At 33.0% G+C, this 16,996-nt stretch overlaps 1 protein-coding gene across 1 annotated transcript in view; it reads right to left on the reverse strand.

The window, feature by feature from the left end:
- Positions 1-3,520: 3,520 nt before the first annotated feature.
- Positions 3,521-16,996, reverse strand: part of DACH1 (dachshund family transcription factor 1) — a 374,169-nt gene continuing 360,693 nt past the window's right edge. The window contains 4 exon segments of the mRNA XM_065895933.1: positions 3,521-3,570; positions 4,561-4,629; positions 5,129-5,272; positions 8,250-8,397. Coding sequence (XP_065752005.1) covers positions 3,521-3,570; positions 4,561-4,629; positions 5,129-5,272; positions 8,250-8,397 — 411 coding nt within the window.

A 16,996-nucleotide genomic window follows, 5' to 3' on the forward strand; every position in this document is an offset into this window, starting at 1 on the left:
GGACTCTCAACCACTGCACCACCAGGGAAGCCTGGTCATCTTATTTTTGATAAAGGAGGCAAGAATATACAATGGAGAAAAGACAGCCTCTTCAATAAGTGGTGCTGGGAAAACTGGACAGCTACATGTAAAAGAATGAAATTAGAACACTACCTAACACCATACACAAAAATAAACTCAAAATGGATTAAAGACCTAAATGTAAGGCCAGACAGTATCAAACTCTTAGAGGAAAGCATAGGGAGAACATTCTATGACATAAATCACAGCAAGATCCTTTTTGACTCACCTCCTAGAGAAATGGAAAGAAAAGCAAAAATAAACAAATGCGACCTAATGAAACTTAAAAGCTTTTGCACAGCAAAGGAAACCATAAACAAGATGAAAAGACAGCCCTCATAATGGGAGAAAATATTTGCAAATGAAGCAACTGAGAAAGGATTAATTTCTAAAACTCACAAGCAGCACATGCAGCTCAGTATCAAAAAAACAAACAACCCAAACCAAAAATGGGCAGAAGACCGAAATAGACATTTCTCCAAAGAAGATATACAGATTGCCAACAAACATATGCAAGCATGCTCAACATCATTAATCATTAGAGAAATGCAAATCAAAACTACAATGCGGGGCTTCCCTGGTGGTGCAGTGGTTGAGAGTCCACCTGCCAATGCAGAGGCTACGGATGCCCCGGTACAGGAAGATCCCACATGCCACAGAGCAGCTAGGCCTGTAAGCCAGGGACGCTGAGCCTGCACGTCCAGAGCCTGTGCTCCGCAACGGGGAAGGCCACAACAGTGAGAGACCTGCATACTGCAAAACAAAAACAAAAACAAAAACCAAACAAACAAAAAAAACTATGATGCGATAGCATCTCACACCAGTCAGAATGGCCATCATCAAAAAATCTACAAATAAAAAATTCTGGAGAGGCTGTGGAGAAAAGGGAACCCTCATACACTGTTGGTGGGAATGTAAATTTATACAGCCACTATGGAGAACAATGTGGAGGTTCCTTAAAAGACTACAAATAGAACTACCATATGACCCAGCAATCCTACTACTGGGCATATACCCTGAGAAAACCATAATTCAAAAAGAGTCATGTACCACAATGTTTATTGCAGCTCTATTTACAATAGCCAGGACATGGAAGCAACCTAAGTGTCCATCGACAGATGAATGGATAAAGAAGATGTGACACATATAGACAATGGAATATTACTCAGCTTTAAAAAGAAAGGAAACTGAGTTATTTGTAGTGAGGTGGATGGACCTAGAGTCTGTCTTACAGAGTGAAGTAAGTCAGAAAGAGAAAAACAAATACCGTACGCTAACACATATATATGGAATCTAAAAAAAAAAATGGTTGTGAAGAACCCAGGGGCAAGACGGGAATAAAGACGCAGACCTACTAGAGAATGGACTTGAGGACATGGGGAGGCGGAAGGGTAAGCTGGGACAAAGTGAGAGAGTGACATGGACATATATACACTACCAAATGTAAAATAGATAGCTAGTGGGAAGCAGTCGCATAGCACAGAGAGATCAGCTCCGTGCTTTGTCACCAGCTAGAAGGGTGGGATAGAGAGGGTGGGAGGGAGGCAGATGCAAGAGGGAAGACATATGGGGATATATGTATATGAATAACTGATTCACTTTGTTATAAAGCAGAAACTAACACACCATTGTAAAGCAATTATACTCCAATAAAAATGTTAACAATAATTAATAATTACCCCTAAGAAAATAAATAAAATAAGTAAATACTGACGAGGCAACATCAATTTGGGGGTCACTGAGTAGTATTTAAGTGCCTAACTGCTAGGTGACTAACTCCTGGGCCAAGCATGGCATTTATTTATTGCCAAAATGTTAAAAATAAAGGAGTATATGACAAGTATAAAGAAATGTGAGTTTCCCTTTTTTTTCCTAATTAAGTTGAGTTTATTTTGGAGTACAGCATAATTTCAGTTATGATTGGATTGGGAGCAAGAAAGAATACAAAGACTATCATAATGCCTGGGCTTGGGGACACTGAGAAAAAGTAAGTGAATGGAACAAGGCTGTGTTTGTGTCATTCTTGAAATGTGAAGCAACACACGCTCATAGCTTCCAGAATGCCTGACATAGACCATTTCACAAGTTAGCAATGAATTCTGGTTCTTTCTTCTTTGCCTTTCCCATTCTTGATCTTAGGTTCCGAATTTTACTAAATACAGTCTTTTTTTCTTCGATATTGTCTCTTAATCATTAATTTTGTTATTTTTGTTAGCTTCCAAATTTATGAATTTAGTTTCCAGGTTTAAAAAAAGTTTCAAAGGGCCAAATGAGCTTATTTACTGGGGTTCAAGTAGCAAAAGATGATCTCTGCTTTTGTATATTAAAAGTCTTAGGTAGTTCAAGTGCTAGTGAAATAACTTTTAGCAATTAACACATAGAAATGCAGATTCATCTAAAGGGTTTTGTTTTTTAGATTACATTTGAGAAAAAATCATATTATGTAATTAAAATCATTAATATTAGTTAAATGTTTTACAGAAAACTCTTCAATGAACAGTATAAGAAAATCACTAAATCCAAGTGCAAGTATACACAAGGTAGAATATTGCTGATCATTCATATTAGACTTGAAGAACCCATCTTTTTAATCGACAAGCTGAATGAATGAATGAAGTGAAAAAATGTTTTATATTACAATTAAACCAAAGCAATAAATAACACCATAAATTTTATATTTGCTTAAAGTAACTATGTATAATTGTGTTCAAATGTTTCATTTCCTTAATTATTAACTTGTTTGAGTGGGTTTTCTCTGTTATACAACTGACAGCATTCCGGATGCCAAAAAGAAGGCAATTTATTATTAAAATTTTTCTTCAGAGTATTAAGTAAATCGTAATAGAAATTGAGAGTTGTCAGAACTTCAACCTAGATAGCAAGATCTTATCTATATTGAAATATATTAATATATTTGAATATATGAAGTTTTACAAATTCAAATAAAAATAATTATGGCCTTATTGATGGGCAAAATATTGCTGATAGCAAACTCATGAACTATATATTATGTCAACTATGCAAAAATGTTTAATCATCGCCTAATCCTTTCTTAAACCTCCCATTTGTGTGAAGGAATATATTGTCTATAATTTTTCTTAGTTTGAGTTCTGACCACCTTGAGAATTCTGTGTATATCAGATAATTTATATATCACATCTACCTAGAGACTTATGTGCTTCCTTAGACCACTTTGGACATTAGCTAAGTTAGTGCCTGAGTAGTGCTCAAACACACATACCAGGGCTGATTATTTACATTGGCCTTATTGAGGTTATTGCCCCTGATAAAGAGGACTGGCTTTGTTATTAGCACATATTGTTTACATATGTGTGCATTTCTTTGGAGATGCAACAGAAATCTTTTGATTTTAATAATATTAGATGCACCCACATATATAATTTTACTGAAGTCCGTAATGCTCTAAAACAATGAAGTCTTTTCTACATCTACAGGTGCATTAATCTTGTATATCCAAGAAGGTGTCTCGTAATAACATATGGTTCAAGCCTTAGGATTTAAAAAATAATTATCATGATGTCAGTTAAAATCAACAAGCAAAAAACATTCTCCAGGAATGTTTCAAGTTTCCAATTTTTATTTATTGCATGTATGATACTTTACAACATTATATTTCCTTTACACTAAACCAAGAATGATACTTTTGAAACTGATTAAGTACCATGATTAACGTCAAACAATGTCCCCAAAATGATTGAGCCTAAAATGCAAAATAAAAGCAATTGGGAGGATTTTAGCAGTTCAAGGCTTCCCTTTGAAGAATCATCCTCATTTAATGCTCTTTTTGCTGTTTAGTATTCATGCTGTTAGATTGAGTTTATTGTCTAGAATAGATGTTAGACTATAAGTGCTACCTTCAGATTTTGTTCTTTCCTTAATAGTGTGGTCTCGGCAATATAAATATTTTGCTCTTCTGAGTGTTTAATAAAACTCCCTTTAGTATTCTATATATGATATTTCTCAGCAGATTTGTGTTATTAAAATGTATATAGTGGCACACAGAACATTTGGAAAACCCACATAAGACCAAACAATCTTATTTATTGTTAGCTTTCAACTGGCCTATTTTGTATGTAATGTCACAAGAACAAAAAGAAGACAATTTCAAATTTTAAGAACTACCTAGTTGATTAACTCATGAATTTACTGATATAGAACTTATAAACCCTTTGTGTATTAGATTGGGCTTCAAGCATTCAATAAAACACATTTACTGTGTTCAAGATTAAATCATACATTGTTTAAAATTAATTATTCTTTTTTAATTGCATTGTATAAACAGAAATGACCTGTTAATTTAAAGAAAGTCTATCAGCACAAAATGAATTCACTCATATAAACAAGCAAGATGAACTTGACCTTGTTTGAACTTGTTTTGATGTGGCCCAGATGGTAGGCTACATGCTTGAATAGCAGGCTAAAGCGGAGGAAAAACTCATAGAGCAAGATCTAGATTTATAGCCTTTTGCAAATTCCTACCTTGTATTGTCCTTTCGGCATCTGTTCTGCCGCCACTGCGGTCAGCTTCTATCTCTGGGGTCAGAGAGTCTAAAAGCACAGAAAGTTAAGAGTGACACACATTTCATTTGATTCCCATTGTCCTTTTAAAAAGAGCAACCTGTTACTTTGGTGCTGAATTAAAATTACATAAATCTTTGTCATCTTTTAAAGGTTGAACAAAGACTATAACCATGAGAACTATCAGAAGATTTGAATGGATAAATAATGCAAAATTGTTCATGAAATGAGATGGGGGGTTGGGAACTTCTCAGATTAATATTTTATTATGTTTCAGTACAGACAGATTTGGTTAAATAGAGAAGCAATGTCAAGTCTCAGATACTGAAGTAACAAAACTGTGGAAGCACCTATGAAATAAAACATTTCCCCCAACACATATGACTCTTCTTCCCACCCTGCTTTCAAGCAGAGTTTAATGAATCACAAGCCGTAGAAATATACAAAACCACAAACACATGTCTAAAATTGCCTTTTGAGTATTCAAAATGAAAGTTAGTTAGCCATGCATAAAGATGCATCCTCTTACCATTTAAGACCCTGAGACTATCTGCTGAAGCTGCCTGTTTTAGTGTTTGTTCGGCTTGCTCACGCCGTTTTGTCTCAAATTCAAGTGCTTCCTGCAATTTTCTCTTTGCCTTCTTCTCCTTCTTTAGCCTCTTTTGAACTATGGCTAGAAAAGAGTATATGTACATTATTATATTTTAAATTTTTTGCAATGATCAAATTTCCACAAATGGTCTGTGTTTTATGTAATGTTCTTCTTTTTTTTTTTTTCCTTGCTGGACTGCATCTGTCTATGCAGAGGAAGTTTAAAAACAGCAAACCACTTTTACCTAAAATAAATCTAAGTAAAATATCTAAGGAGGCCAATTTTTATTTAGCTTTGAACTATTACAAGATTGACTCTAATTGTCATATGTGGAGGCAGATTTAATGGGAAACTAATTTTAATAGATATTTCTATTCACTAATAAAGGAAGACTGATTAAGTAAATTTTGTGGCTTAGTCTCTGCCCTGGAATCAGACTAACACAAAGTAGTCTGAATAGTGCAAAACTTTATGACTCCTATCTCTTTATGAAGCATCAATTTTGAGTAGTAAATGGAGCATTTCCCCTATAAATGCTTTACAAAAATGTTGCACCAGCAAAATTTTTAATAACTCTTTCTTGAAATTTTAGAAAATGCAACAAATATTACTGTATATGAGGAGCTAAATAATCTTAATTATTGTTAACACATATAAGCAGATATTTTTGGATGAAGCTATTGCAATTTTCTTAGAGATATTAATAATTTCTTCATAGTAAATATATATGCACTATAACATATTTCAAGAAAGTTTTACTTTTACTCTGCAGGAATCTGATGAGTATAAAACTTCACTGCTACTTATATAAAAAAGTAGCTTATGATATAAAAAGTTAACTATGATGAATTTTTCTCCTACTGGACAATTTACATATTTGTATATAACATGTAATCAATAAATAATAACAAATATTCCTCACAAAATGTACGTTAACTGTACTTTCATACATACAATAATTGATCATTGTTTTAACTTTTATACTATATATAAAGTAAGCAATCAGCATATGGAAATCATAAAAGTCCTTTCTTTGAAATAATTTTCTCTTGGATAGTTGATAAACATTGTGGATGTGAATGTGACAGAATCAGTGTTAGAAAATCCTTCTGGTAGAGTTAGTCACAAGAAGTAATCATTCCAAGTTTATTATATGATTACTTACTACAGATTAAAGAACATTTGTTATTTAGCACAATATTTACTCAAAATATAAAATAAGGTAATAATGGCTCATGTAAGAGTTTTACTTTCAATTTCTAATTTACACAAATCCCATTTTTATAATCATTATTATTAAGATGGCAGACCATTAACTTGTCTAGTTTATTGTTGTTGGTATTATATATTAACAGAAACTGTATTTTATCAAAATGTACATTGAGTACAGTCTTATAAGAAAAACAAAACTGGTTTCAAATAAATAATTTCCTTTATTTAATAGTGTGAAAATCATATGCTTATCTTAACAAAATTACTTGCCTATTCTTTCCTTTTCCAAAGATGATTGTTTATAAGTCCCTTTAAAAAGAAACAGTAATCTCTGAATTATTTATTTGGATTGTGTACTCCCATGGCACTGAAAGCTCAATATCCAGCACCTTGCCATAGACCGCTCACTGCTTCCTCCTGTGTGAGTGAAGCAAATGGGATTGCCATGTTCTCTCTTCAGGGTAATATGCTGCTTCAATAGACACACTCATAATAGATAATTACTGATAGTTATTACTCTTAATTTGTTGTTCATAGTTAATTAAATGGGAGGTGCATGATGTGATCTGTGAAACATTTTGCCCTATACCTCTAGTGGTTAAAGGAATAAAACAGAATGTAAATCTTCCAACAGTTGTGAACCAACAAAATTCTGAAAGTCTCTCAAGTAACCAAAAGGTTACTTTAGGAATTCAAGGGTCTGCTTTTAAGTCTTCAAAAAAAAAAACACTTCTCCAAGTGAGAACAAAATCAAGACATGGCTATCTCATGGAAGATGGTTCCACAGAATGAACCATGTTCACTTAGAACATATCCTGCTATCAATGTTTATCTTGTTCTGATTACTCTAGTATCTAAATCTATGCGAAATCACATTATTTAGAACAGTGCTATACACCTGGGGTGACAGTTTCCCAAATCAGCCTCATCCCAGGACCCACTAGCTGTTTCTTCATAGTAACTAATGAAAAACCTTTAAGTCCTGCCAGTTTTGAAAGCAAAACAGAAAGAATGATTTTGAAATGACCATGTCAAACATATCAAAGGAGAAAGTGTGGAGTATTTATAATGGGTACTTATTAAATGAGAGAAAAGGAGCTCCCCCTTCTAGAATACTGAGGAGAACCTTAGAGCTGAGACAAACGGGAAGTGGTTGTAAAGAAAATACTCTTCGATTTCATACATAAAATAAACACATAAATATGAATGACCTTCAAAATTATCTATACATGCACTGTAAAGTGTGTAAAAAGCAAATCATAGATTGATAATATCATTATTTTTACCCAATAAAAATTCATATCAGTTTCTACTCTGATGTGTATTTGACCTTGTTGGAGAAAAATGAAGCATTCAGAAAGAAAATTATACAAACACTCAACTTTGGTCATTTGTTCAGATATTCATCAGTCTCCCATTTCAGTTGATAAATATCTTACTAAATCTGCTTCGCCTGAATAATCAGTATTTTCTAGTTTAGCTTTATGACTTTAAGTTTTTCAAAGGGCAATTGTGAATGAATATAAAATTTTTCTTCATGGCTGTCATCTTATCAGAGCACCTTCTTATCTTAAAATTATGAATTTTTTAAATGCTGTAAGCAATAAAAATTATGTGATTAATAATATAATTGATATATTTCAACCCCTTGAGGTATGAACAGAAGAGAAACAATGTACTTTGGAGATTAAGAAGCACAGTAAGCACAGGATTCAAATCCTGCTCTAAAATTTAGCTAAAAGTAAAAACAAAAAAGTTACGGTCTCACAGTAAATCACAAAACATAGTATTGTTACGTTGAATATTTGACATAAAGTATTAGACTTAGTTGGAAGTTTGAAAATACCTCTATTCTTTTGTTCCATCGCCAACTGCTTCTCAAGTGTTTCCCTTAATTCTCTTTCCCTTAAAAAATCCATCTTCAATTCTGTTTTTTCAAGTTGAACCTGTTTTTCTTGAGCTCTGGCATTATCTATGGCAACTTTCAAGAGCCCCTGTACAAAGAAGGTATTCAGAATTGTAATATTTTGGTATGAAGCACATTTCATTCATTACTTTAAAGTATTTTAAAAGAGAACAACCCACTTATCAAATTCTTTGGCTTCTGTTGTGCAGTCACTCTGTACTCACTAGGACAAATAATATAACTAAAGAAAAAAAATCTAAATTTAATTAAATTATTTTAGAAAGACAAATATTTTTGGCATGCAGGTTCAACTGCTTCTAATTAGAATATCTAGATTTAAAACTATATGAGGGTAGCACATAAGCGTGTCTAAGAAATAAATACTGTGGAGAAAATTAGACTGGAGCTGTTCCACGTGTAATTATCTGACATAGTTTATATAAGCCCACGTGATGCTGGCAGTACCCACCTATCTTTCAGGGCTCATTTTCTACTACTCCCTACTGAGATTATATGCGACACCAGAGGCCTTTCGTTTCTAAAGGCACTGATTTGTTTCTGCACCAGGGACTTGGGTCTTTCTGATACCCTCCTGAATGCTTTTCCTCCCAAGTTTGCAAGGCTCATCCTTCATTCATCACACGTTTTTTCCGTCACCACTCAAGAAAGGCCTTCTCTTCCCATCCTATCTGGAACAGCCCTCCAAACTCACCTGCTTATTCCCTCCTTAAAATTCTTCATAGCATTATTATGTAATTTTGTCATATATTTATTCATTTAGTGCGTTATGTTGCATCTTCTCCACTGAAAGGTAAGCTCTCTGAGGCAGGGACATTTTCTCTCATTGGGTACTACGTCCCTAAAACCCAGAGAGTGCCTACCATAGAGTAGCTTTTTAAATTTGATGAATAGAAATTATAATACTGGTATATTTTTCTCGAGCTACATAATATGTGTAAGGGATCCAAAACTTAGTGGCTTAATAGTGCATTATTTTTAAAAAGGCAATCAAAATAGCTATAAACAGAGGATAACTTTTAGGGGACTATTTGACAGTATATATAATAATTCAAGAGCATATGGTGAAGGCAAACTATATTTATTTATATAACATAAAGTCATATATATGTAATTTGACTGTATTCTATTTTAAAAAATTAGTAGTATTCTCAGGTTTTTGAAAATGAGATTATGAGAATATGTAAAACATATACAAAGCATTCTGCATGTGTTCTCTTCTAAGATGCTTTAGAAAATTATTAGTAAACTTATTAGTAAAAATTGGAGCTAAAATTTCCATCCTTATCAACTCAGCAATACAAAATGCTGTTTTGAAGAAGATGTTTTGCTTTGGTTTGTGAACATCAGCAGCTGAATTTTTCAATTGAAATTAGAAATGAAATGGAAGTTAGTGTCAATTGTAGATATATTCTAGAATGTGACCCCTTTGCAGGAGACACCACAAACAGTTTGATTCAGGAATTTTAACTCCAGCTTGACTTATTAGTGCAATAGGAATGTACCTTCAGCTCAGCCCACTGATGTAGCATTGTCACAAGCCATTTTTAGTCTCTTTTCAAGCACATATAAATTATTTCATATTTGTTGTTACTGACCTTGAGTTTTATGGATTAATTCTTGTGATATGAAACAAACCAGAGAATTTCTATGTGGCAGTTCATCCCTCCCTACTATTTTGTTTTTAGCAATAAAACATAGCTGCTAAGAAAACTGCCATCTTAATTCAGTAACATTCCTGTGTATGTTTCTTCTTCATCAGAAACAAACAATTAGTAACAAATAAAAGAGATCATTACATCAAGTGCCCTTTTAGATCACCCCAATTAAAACTTTAGTTTTGCTGTATTTTAATTCTAAGATACCAAATTCTAATTTTCTGCTCTGATTGCTCTTGTTGACTTATCTTTGAAAGATGTACTCTCTGTGCAATGTCTAGATATTATTTAGCAAGATGCCAATGTTGGCACCACTTAATGTGTTGATTGGTTGTATTATCAGTAGCTGTTTAAAATAAATTACTATTAAACTATTATTGTTCTTGGCTGACAAAACACAATATTTTAGCATTTTTAAAATATGAAACAATCATTATGAATAAACATGTTGAATAATGTTAAGCTGCAACTCTAATTTGTGTAATTTTATATTAATATTTGTTGTAAAGTATGAAGTTGCTAAGAACATTTATATTTACTCTTTCCTTTTGTTACTGTTGCTGCTAATGTCACTAATGGTAATATATTACCTATTCCTGCTGATCATGTCTGAAAAATACTAGCTTATAGGATCCAATACCATCTAGGGAATACTTATAAGCTGTATAAAATTAAGTTTCATTTTTAGACTTTAAATCAGTGCACATCAGGAATCCAGTGTGAATAAAAATCTTCACTAGAGTCAAACAGATGCATATGCAAAAAATATGGTATTGCCTGTGACCGCTCTGCTGCAAAAAATACAGAAAACCGATTAAATTTCAGTGCAGCAGGGAGCTGGGAAAAGCAATAGCAAGTAGTGTTCACAACATCTACAAATCACTGGGACACCATTTTAACCATCCACGATAATAGTACTTTCAGATTTTTGTGACTTCTGTAAGTTTTCCAGGTAGATCATATGCAAAAGGTCACACTAAATGCTAGGTCTCATGTGGTCGTGCAGTATCAAGAAAATTCTACGATGACAGTAAAATACACGGGGCTTAAAACGTGAATTTGCTTCCAAGGGGAGGTCAGTTCTCATGATGTTGAAGTTGGACCATGACAGTTGTGAAGAAATGCATTTTAAGCTTACTCTATGACACAGCAGTTGTTTGACCTCAAATTTCTTTTCTATAGGTCAGGCATAATGGTTGTCATAATACACAAACATTTTTGTTTTCTGAAATGATCTACCATGTAAATTAAATTATTTCCATAATTTTCAGAGAATGAGTCTATTATATATATAATACACATATATATATATTTAAGGACACTGATTAATCTAGCAGTATCTCAACTATTTCTATAGCCTAGGAAGTACAAATATCTGTTTGTATAAGGGAACTACAAGATATACTGATATAAAAGAAACATTTCTTAATTTGCTAGTTAGATCTAGAGGAAGAAAAGCTTACTTAATCCATATTTGTATTTTGTACACATTTATTTCAGAATCAGATGACACGTAAGGTTCCATGAATGTCACTGAAACTCACGTGCCAAAATTTGTGCTCAATAATTTGTTGCTTCTAATGAAAGTAAATAACTTAGTTGGAGGAGATTTTTAGCCATCACCTATTCTAACTAAAACCTTTTAAATATTAGAAAACCAAGGTCCAGAAGGAAGAGGTGACTTATCCAAGATCCCAAACTAGTAAGCTGACTAAGCCTGGATCAGAAATCCCTAGCTTATTTAACTTTTTTTTTCTTTTGTTTCTTTCCAGGATGAGAAGGAATAGAGTGCCTTGAAACCAGGAACTTTTATAGACAGAAAAAATATATGATAGCACAGTATCAACTAACACATTTTCACAGCTCTTGTGACAGAAGTTATAGCTATACTTGGTTTAATGTTATGGTTACTGTTCTCCGAAGTCGATTAACAATGACCTCTCCATCAGAAGCACTTCTAGGTATCCTACACTGGATACTGGTGTCTAGAGATCCTACAATGGGTAGAATTTCCTAAGTGATAAGAGCAACAGAGGTGAAATGGGTCGTCTGTTATTCACAATAAGCCCCGTGCAACTACACCTGAGTTTCTGTTACTAAGTAGACTTTTGGAAAGCCCCTAAAGGATGGGTGAGGTTCAGAGAGCTTCTGGATTGGTCAGCATGTGGGGGTACTGGCCGGGTGGCATGTGCAGAGGGCACAGAAGCTCTATGCCTCATCCCACATACCTTGCCCTATGCATCTCTTCTATCTGGCTGCTCCTGAGTTATATTGGACAAGTCATCTGCTCCTTCTTGACCTTGGTTTTCTCATCTTTCATAATAAACTGGGTATTTAGTAAGTAAAACATCTTCCTAAGTTCTGTGAGCTGCTCTAACAAATTAATTGAACTCATGGCAGCGGGTGGTGGGAACCTCCAATCTGTAGCTGGTTGGTCACAAGCACAGGTTATAATCTGGACTTAAAATTGACAATGGAAATGGGGGCAAGGAGTGCAGTCTTGTGGGACTGAACTCTTAACCTGTGAGATCTGATGCTATCTCTAGGTAGATAGTGCCAGAATTGAGTTAAATTGTAGGGCACCCAGCTGGGGTTGCAGAATTTCTTGGTGTGGGAAAAACTACCAGACATTTCTTGATCAGAAGTGTCAGAAGTTAAGTAGTGTTGGAGTAGAGTAGAGGAGACTTATACAGGAGTATTTTTCCTGTATAAGGACTCATTAAGATTACTCAGTAAATATTAGTTTTTACTATTTATGTTATTATTATTGTTGTTGTATACAATATAAATTAGTAAATACAATATAGAGTCCAGATTTTTAAGAGGTTAATGCTACTGTCTTCATTATAGTAAACTGGGTTAAAAATACTGGCTATATTTTACTGTTTTTTTTATATGATCTCTTTTCACAAGTTGGTAATGGGAAAAAAGGGGAGAAGATTAATATATTATTATGATTAAAGATAAAAAGATATAATGTAAGACCAATATATCTGATTCTAGTCTACCCATATCTTGAAGCCAGTTTCCTATTTTGTTGTTTACCTTTTCAAAAAGTTTCCTTCTAATTCTCTTATCTGACTCTGTTAAAAATATGTATTGATGATGCAAATGAAAAATGATTAATTTCTTTGAAATGTGTAAATTATAACATTACTGGCATGACATTCAAATGTAAAGACTGGAATATGTATAATCAGAATATTTGGTCAATTTTTTTTTTTTTTTGCGGTACACAGGCCTCTCACTGTTGTGGCCTCTCCCGGTGCGGAGCAACAGGCTCCGGACGCGCAGGCTCAGCGGCCATGGCTCACGGGCCCAGCTGCTCCGCGGCATGTGGGATCTTCCCGGACCGGGGCACAAACCCGTGTCCCCTACATCGGCAGGCGGACTCTCAACCACTGCGCCACCAGGGAAGCCCTGGTAAAATTATTTTTCACTGTCTTCCCTTAAATATAGAAGTAACGAATACTTCTTAAATACAACATTTAGATTATGTTTATTTATTAGACCATAATGAACCAATCTGGGACTGCCATGCATTGTGGTTTTAACATCCCTTTTAGGTCGTCCTTGTTTGTTTAATACCACCACATAGACAAACCATACTGACCCAAACTCCTATCCTCTCTCCCCTTATGGCATATATCTTTAGTGCTAACTTCACCCCTAACTAAACTTTATATTCTCTACCTTATTTTACCTTTCTACTCTTTACTTATTTACCTATTCTTATTTTAATATTTGTAAGTCATTTAAAATAATTCTGTAAATAGGATAAACAATGTAAATCATTTGTTCCTGGTCCTATGTACAAATAGATCCCAGTTATTCTTTACAGCATGAAAGCTCAGATTGAGTAAGTAGGTAAATTCTCCTTTCGGTTTGTTCAAATGGTAGTCAATGATTGAAGGTGTCACATCCAGTAAATTGACACTAAAATTCTACTTTCCTCACCTATAATCTCACAGGGAGTTCTCCACAGATGTGTTTGATTAAGGAAGCCATAATGAAAGACTACCCGCATTGAAAAAAATAAAATAAAATTCCATATAAAATACATTTTTAAAAATCCTAAAAAGCAAAATCTAGAATGAATCCATATCTCTCACTAAAGTGAAATTGCTGTCTTTTACTGAAGATATCTTTATCCTTCATTACTTTTAATTTCTGAAACACTCAAATTTTAAGAAAGAACAGTATAGTTCTAGAAGATAGCAAAAATCTAGTGCCTAAAGGTATATAATATATATATATATATATTTTCTATACTACATATATTTTTCTATACTATTGATATATATAAAATATGTATTTTCTATACTATATATAGTACATATATATTTTAAAATACTAGTCTACAGTATTTTTCCACAGGCCCTCTTTTAAAGCACTAAGAAATAACATTTATGAAAATTCAATTCTGATAACACATTATGGAAAGGACATCTGTAGTAATCATTACAAATTTTAAAATTGAAAATTATCAAATTATAGAATATCATGAAATTAACTTATTGAATATTAGAACAATAACTCCTTAAATTATTCTGAAGAGATGTTTGGTCATTAACTTTAAGGAAAACTAGAGTCTATGTGCACTAAATTTAAATATAACCCAATGTCTTGGGTTTAATTACAATAACAAATATACATAAAAAACCTTTATTTTCAAACATGAAATTGTATGATGTAAAAAATATAAACATTTTTAACTCAATTCTTTTTCATTGTCATTGTGATAAAATACCTTCAAAGGAAATATGGAGCTTTAAACTTACCACGCCAAAAGAGTGTTACCATTTGAAACAGAAAGCAGAGAACCCCATTATATATAATTGAAATTGCAGAGGAAATTGAGGTAGACAGAATGTAATTACCCAAATTAGAATTTGGACAGCAAACACATTTATACTGTATGCCCCATAAGCCAGGGTCATGACTGTTTAAACATTCTATACCATTCCTAGGATATTACTATAACTCAATATATGTGACAATAATAAAAGAGCTAGCATCTATGACCTTTTGCAAAACAATGTGAAGCCATTACTGAACGTAAATCCAGTATGTGTGTCTAATGTGTGTGTATATATATATATATATATATATATATATATATATATACATGTATATATGTATGTATGTATGTATTGTGTGTTTGTATTACTGTGCATGGAACTCAATAAGATTTTTCATCTTTATTTTACCTTATGTACACATATGTGCATGCACATATACATGTATATAGGTATTAAATCCATACATATAAATATATAATATCTACATATATATATACATACTTATATATATGCAAGACTGAAGTGAACAAGCACAATTTATTTTAAATGAAGTATTCTTATTGTAGGTGTTCTAACTTTATCAGACACAGTTTCCTATGATTTGGGACTAGAAATAAATAACTTAGTTTGCCTTGATCATCATCCTATCATCAACTCTTCCTAAAATATACCCTCTCAAGGCTGGTTGGAAGGTTAGAGAGTATATTAAATCTAGAGATATATTCAATAAAATAAATTATTTGTCTAAAATTTTAAAACTGAAGTTTCCTTTTTTTTTTCTTTAAAGAAATAATTCCAATTTGAGGTGATGCAGATATTTCCAGTCTGGGTATTACTGGCCAGGGGTGGGTGGAAAAACACTCTCAAACTGACAGAATTTGACTTAGTGATGTGGTTTTCACACACAATGCAAGGGTCCCTGTGTAAACCCACTCTTCAGATGAGCAACCTGGTCTATACTAGTGAATGTTTACACAGAAATGTTTTCTCTGCTGAAATTGAAGTTAAATTACCACTTTCCTGGTTAAAGAGGTTTTAGTTAGTGAAGATACAGACACCTAAATGGAGAAATTTAAGTTAAATGCTTAGCTTCATATGGGGTTATATACATAAGAAAATAAACTGTTCCCTTACTTCTCAGAGTGTCCATTTTAAAACGCTGAGGGATATTTTCTGAAAGCATTTAATTTGACAAAGGAGAAATTCATTAAAAACTCTACCTTGGAAAACAATAATATGGGCCAAATTTTGAAAAAAATAAGTTTTATGTTTATTCTAAAATATAATCAATTATTTAGCCTTGATTACATTTAGGCTAGACTGATGATTTATTTCAATTACTGAGATATAAAGCCTTAAAGTTGAATACAGTTCTGGAGACTCTAATTACGTTAGTATTAAAAATGCCATATTAATAGATGAGAAGATATGTTACATTAAAGGCCTTCTGTTATGTCCTTGGAGGAGTAAATAAAATTAATTACATTTCTACTGGGAGAAAGTTTAATATGGTAGGAAATGTGTACAGAAAAATATCACTAAGGATCGAGTGCTTGAGCAAAGATTAAAAAAAAAAAATTACCAGCACAGTATCTGTAAGCGTATACTTACTACTAGCTATTCCAAGTGTGTTGAAGTAGATGGCAAAAATCTCCATCTGGGGTCCACATGACCACTTCATGTGTGGGCAAGAAAATTATGCTTTCTTTTATCCCAAACACTCTTATTATTTTGGCTCCATGCTCTATGTTATTGCTAACTGTAAGTATTTTTGATTCATAATGTACTGTACGTAAAATATACATCCTGAAGACTACATAGGAAACCCGTGGAAAGTTTTGTATGGCTTTTTGAAGTCTATTCTTTGAAGAAACTCTATTAACTGAAATAAACTTATTTATGAAAGAAGAGATTTTTTGGATTCTTTTACTTTAGACATATTTGAATGACTAAACATATCATTTCCTCACCGAAATGCCAGCAGTTTAAAAATAGCTAAATATTTATTAGTACTGGTATACTGTCATTTAGTACATCAGACAAACTTAAACAGTTAGATTCCTCCCATTAATTGGCAATAAGGAAGGCATTTAGGCAGAATAATTTTTAAAAGGCCTAGGTCATTTGCATCTAAGTTTTCATTAAGGTGTATACACCTTAATATGTGTATATTAATGTGTGTAATATATACATATTTGAGTATTTCTAA

The sequence above is a fragment of the Phocoena phocoena genome, chromosome 18 (genome assembly GCF_963924675.1).
Source record: "Phocoena phocoena chromosome 18, mPhoPho1.1, whole genome shotgun sequence".
Taxonomy (NCBI): domain Eukaryota; kingdom Metazoa; phylum Chordata; class Mammalia; order Artiodactyla; family Phocoenidae; genus Phocoena; species Phocoena phocoena.